At 40.6% G+C, this 6,000-nt stretch overlaps 1 protein-coding gene across 1 annotated transcript in view; it reads left to right on the top strand.

The window, feature by feature from the left end:
- Positions 1–5,349, top strand: part of LOC146797410 (uncharacterized) — a 122,991-nt gene extending 117,642 nt beyond the window's left edge. Inside the window, exon 5 of the mRNA XM_085627552.1 lies at positions 3,889–5,349. Coding sequence (XP_085483678.1) covers positions 3,889–4,096 — 208 coding nt within the window. The 3' untranslated portion in view covers positions 4,097–5,349. The remainder of the gene's footprint in view (positions 1–3,888) is intronic.
- Positions 5,350–6,000: the final 651 nt, after the last annotated feature.

Here is a 6,000-nt window from a genome sequence, read left to right on the forward strand (position 1 = left end):
CTTCATCCCAGGTTCCCACAACGTTAGTAAACATTATGGAGCAAGAAGACATTTCCTTTTCTTTTGACCGATTTATTGAATATTTGTTTCGGGCACAATACTGAGCCATGTCGTTTGCAAAACGGTTTCCGGTAGTGATGTAATCACTACCTTGTCCATGAGCAGCACATTTTACCACAGCCAGTTCTTTGGGCATTTGTATTTCCTCAAGCAATTTCCCAACCACTACTGCATTCCTTATGGGAGTTCCGCTCGAGGTCAGGAAACCTCTTTGCAGCCATAGTTGGCCGAAGTCGTGGACAACTCCGAAGCCATACTGGCTGTCAGTCATCACAGTCACTCTTGCATTTCTCCCAATCTTGCATGCCTTGGTTAATGCCACTATTTCTGCTACTTGAGCGGATCTAACTCCTTTCAAGGGCGATGCCTCTATAACTGCTGAAACTGTGCATACTGCATAGGCTGCGCTCAACACTCCTTCATCTGTTCTTAAACAGGATCCATCCACAAAAAACACATGATCACTTTCTGGCAGTGGTAGATCTCTTATATCAGGACGAGGTTTTGTGCAGTAGTCAAGCACATCCAGACAATCACGATCAACCTCTTCCCTTATCTCCACTCTCTCTGCATCAGGCAAAAGTGTAGCTGGATTCACATTCACACATCTTTCCAGACTCACATTGTTTGCACCTAGAATGACCTTTTCATACTTAGTCAGCCGACTATGTGACATGAACTGTGTTCGACTCCTTGTTAAAAGGATCGCCACACTATGGGGTACAAACACTCGTACTGGATACCCCATCACGATTCCCTCACTCTGTTCTAGGCTTCGGCATGTAGCCGCTACTGCTTTCAGGCATCCTGGCAACCCTATTGCCACTGGGTCTAACATTGACGAGAAATATGCCACTGGTCTCCTTTGTCTTCCATGTTTCTGTATTAACACTGAGAGTGCACATCCGTTTCTCTCACTACAGTATAATTCAAACTCTTTCTCATAATCTGGCATACCCAGAGCAGGGGCTTCACATAGACTGTTCTTCAGCTGTTTGAATGCTGCCAGTTCTTCTTTGTTCAGTTCAAGGGGGTCTTTAACCTCACTTTTTGTCAATTTCACGAATGGTTTGGCGATCAGGGAAAAATTACTTATCCACTGACGACAATAACCAACCATTCCTAGGAACATTCTCACCTCTCTTTGGGTCATTGGAGCTCTAATGATTCTGATCCTATCTATGGTTACTTTTCTCAGGCCTTTTTCGATATTATGACCCAAGTATGTCACTTCCTTTTTACAGTACTGCAATTTGTTTGGAGATACCTTCAGTCCTCCATCTGCCAAATGATTTAACAAAGCTATGGTGTCTGTTTCACAGGCCTCCCGTGTCTTTGACACTACCAATAAGTCGTCAATATACTGTACCAAAACTGAACTCTCAGGCATAGTAAGGCTTTCCAGAGATTTCTTTAACAACTGATTAAAAATGGAGGGGCTCTCTGTGTACCCCTGTGGGATTCGGCACCATGCCAAAATACGGTTTCCAAACCGAAAGGCAAAAAGCGGCTGGCTGTCATGATGCAATGGAATGGAAAAGAAAGCATGGCACAAATCAATTACCGTATACCATTCTGCATCATGTGGAATCTGATACAAAATTACTGAGGGATTTGGAACAATTGGACAACCTGAGACGACAATCTTGTTAATCTTTCTCAAATCTTGCACAATCCTGAATTTCCCACTTGGCTTTTTCAGTCCCATGATAGGCGAATTACATGGACTGCTCATTATCTCCCTCAGCACTCCTTGCTGGATCATTTTCTCAATCAAAGGGGTTACTCCTGCTATTATTTCAGGTGTCAGTCGGTATTGCGGAATGTTTGGGTAAACGGCCCCTTCTTTTACAGCAATTCTTCCACGGACGGAATGATTCCACAGTCACATGCACATACACACATCACACGCTGGTGGGGCCCATAACACCAACATTCATTCAATCAAGCTATCCGTGCTTACAGAGGGATCTTCAAAATCCTGAACTACAGTTCTATTACTTGGATAGAGGAAAATCACATCTATCAATTTACCCTAACAGTTCCTCCATCCGGAGGTCGACTAGATCATTTAGTTGAGTCGGAATTTGATGGGACACACTTCAACTCTTATATTAATCAATAAACATTACAAGAAATAACCACCCGACACAGTTCTTCAAACAAAGAAATTTCTTTATCTAATTAAATTGCAGGTTAAAAATCCTAACATTTGTCATATCATTTTAGTCATATTTACCTATTCTGGCTATTTGTCGTCTCCTAAGTCAGAACCAGTCCTCAGAAAGATCATCAGTATTCTATCGTCCCGTCCTCTGCTGTCAGCTCGGAGTGCCGCATAGAGTAACATCGATCAGGGTGCGTCTCAAGCTCTTTGGGTGGTAACCTAATTTCTCTCTCTAGACTACTAATATTTATACTAAAATTTACATATTACAGTATCATTTGCTTTATTTCCAGGCCGCTGATTGGCTAAATTTCAGCCTCGTCCCAATACATTAAGAGACATTTTCCAAAGTTCACATACGGATGATGTATAAACTAGGCACATGGGAAAAGCTGTTCCCAGGTCAGGAAAGTATCAGTCTATTGTGAATAGGTGGCTTTTGGTTCCCAGATGGCAACATTTTTTCCATGTTCAGGGACATTGGCATCTCGCCCAGAGTATTCTTCATGGACCTGGTTCAATAGTTCATGGAGAGGACACGATGAAATCAGTCCAGGCCTTTTCTCCATTTCTCAAATTATGAAGTCATGTACTTTAGTAAGGATTCAGTCAGCAGCCATCTTTTAGTAGGCCGAAATGGTCAACTTAAGTAAAGAAACACAAGAATCGTAATTAATACATAGAAATGATTTAAACAGTGTTATTCCCTTACTAATACCCCTATGTTTATGCATTTATCTAGCCATATGCAACATTTAAAGCCGTTAATGCTGGTTTATTTAAGTGCAAATCACATTAACATCACCAAACAACACTTATTATTTTTAATATGAATACAAACTTAGTTCACTTATTATTTTAGCCATGCTAATGCATTCCCACGTATATTCTCTTGGTTAATAAGGTTGGTTAATTCATCACAGCACTCTGTTAAAATTAAAATGAGTCGTTTAGTCATTTTAATATAAACTTATATAAATGGATTGGGTATATAAAAACAAAATATTTTACCCGCTCCATCAGTTGTACCACTCATGAGGGTATCCAGCCGTTGTCCATGGGCAAGTGATTAAGTGATTTGCTCAGAATCCCAGGATGTTGTGCCAACGCTGAGACTCGAACCCAGATCCCCAGTTCCAAGTCGGCAGCTCTGGCTGCTGCGCCACATCCTCTCACTTCTTGGCTGGGGGAACTGTGAAAAGTACAATTGTCCAGTCTGTGTACAGTGGTTGTCATGCAAAGCCTCCATCCCAAAACTCCCCCCTCTCTTGGTGGCAAGGGTAAAAGCCACTTAGCACCAAAACCTTGCAGTAGCATGATTCCCCTACTCCCCCCCGTATCAGTAAGTTCACAAAGACATTACTGTTGCTGAGGCAAGTAAAGGTAAATAGCATTTAATAATTGATCCATAAATGTAAATGCAATCAGTTTTTCTGCATTGTGATACTGTCTTGTCCTTGTGTTTTTTCAATTAATTCTAATTTAATATTGCTTTCTTGGATCCTATAAACCGTACAACGTGCTAGAATTCATCGAATGCAACATAAAAAATGAGAAACGCTGAATTAAGAAGATCAAATGTGCAATTTGTTTTAGTTCTATGTTAGAAGATGCGTAAATGGTTGTAACCTCCTGCACTCATTACTGCTGTCTCTCCCTAGGCGGCATATTTTAGTGAAAACTGAATATTCAAGGCCAGCAAACCCTAACCCCACCCCACTGGAGCAGAGGCTACTTCAAGCACGTTTCCCACGACGGAATGACTGGGGGTATCAAAAGGATTCTTCGTTAAATACCACAACAAACTCTAAAATTCCATGCGAGAGCATCCCCAAAGATGAATCCGAATGGAGTCAAAGCAAGAATTGAAAACATCTTTACCCTTTCATTGGTAGTAGTGTCAGTAGGGTTTGTGCTTGGCCATGTAGTGACTGCCTTAGAGCATCTGTTGGCTCATGTTTTCATCTACTCCTAAGACCTGTGGATCTTGCTCAGTGGGAATACCATAAAGTGTCCTGTTCCTCAACCATATAATGTATGTCTTGAAAATAAAGTTATGACAATGTGTAGAACTGCCTTCATGACAATTATGAAGCTGGTCCCTTTTTTCCATTGAACATCAGGTTTCACACATCAGGAAATGCTCTTTATCAGATATCTCCGGGGCAACAACCATTGGGGGATGGAAAACCTGACCTTCAAGCCCCCCTCTCTCCTGTTAGTCAAAGCTATAGTTTGTGTTGAATGGAATGATGTTCAGAGGTGAAGGAAATGCTGTCACTTCCCTGGCTAAGGCGCAATCGTGTATAGTCATCAATGAGAGACACCGGAGGTAGAGGTGAAACGTGGTGATGGGTAAGTAACCTTCTGCGTTAGAATGATGTGTCAAGACTTGCTAACAGTCTTACACAAATCACCAATTATGACAGTCCTTGCAGTTTGCAGATAGGGATCTTTGGCAATTTCGGTGACCTTTTTTTGGGGCAAAATTGTTACAATGTCCCCTTTATAGATGTTGAATTGTACGAAAGGTGTAGCGGAACTGTGAGGGGAATGGTGGGGCAGGGAAGGAACCTGGGAGGAGGTGTTAAGATAATTAACTAAAACAAATTCCAGTTTAGATGCTACCCACCTCATGAGAACTAGTGAAACAAATAGCTTTAAAGAAAGTGTGAAATACATGTGCAGTGATCATCTTTAAATGATTTCTCCTAAACCCCCAACAAATCCAAAATGGCCACCATACATAAAAAAGTATTCGAAGATGGCCGCTATGCAAGAACTTGCATACATGACAACTATCTTCAAATTATTTTTTATGACATGGTAAAGTAATAATAAGAGTACGTGTGGGATGTCAAACAAAGAGGGACAGGCGAGCAACCCAGTAACCATGTACAACTGCTAGGCCCTCCAAAAAATAATGAATGTAAATGAAAAAAGAGGGGAGTTTGGGATTTGGAGGGGGCTTAATGGTTCTAGAGGAGTTAATGACAACAACACAATAGAGTGTACCCTTTAATTAGCACAAGAGGCTGTGGTAATAAGCATGAAAAATACAACAGATGCCTTTTTGGACGTATGTAATTATAAACCAAATCAATTAAATTCTTGCCACACACAAATAATCTGTTTGAGTGATTCATTATAGAGTGTGAATGTTCACAAAATAATTCTGTTTATTGCAAAAGGTTTTTAAAAAGGACATCATATTTATACCCATTCAATTATGTATATAACCTTCTCAGAAGACTCTACCCCTCAACACTTAAATAGACAGTTATTCAAACAAAGAACAGTATGTACACCGTTGGACAAGGACAATTGTGAAAACAAAAGGAAAAGAAAAAAGGGATTCAATACCAAGAAAAGCCCTAAAAAACAGGTTATTTCTCAGACTCCTTCAAAGAGAAAGATCCCATCTAGCATTATTCCTGCCAAAGTCAAATTCTTTGATGTTTTAAATAAGTCAACATTTTGGTCCCTTACAGAGTTTGTATGGGGCCATCATTAGGACTAGGACAGGGTCAAAATCTATTATAAAATAAAAAGTATTGTACAAGTCACCAAATCCTCAGGTGTGTCTCCCTCGCTCATGCACCACAATAGTGAAGACAACTTCTAAATATTTACTAGAAGAATCAGGTTTCCTCTTTAATATTTCTATTGGGCAGTGGCGGCTCCTCTGATAAGGCGGAGGAGCATCACCCCACTGCTGCAAAGCAGTGAAAGAAAGAACAAATACAATGATAATAACTCGAGGCCATTATCAC

Source organism: Triturus cristatus, chromosome 9 (genome assembly GCF_964204655.1).
Source record: "Triturus cristatus chromosome 9, aTriCri1.1, whole genome shotgun sequence".
Classification (NCBI taxonomy): domain Eukaryota; kingdom Metazoa; phylum Chordata; class Amphibia; order Caudata; family Salamandridae; genus Triturus; species Triturus cristatus.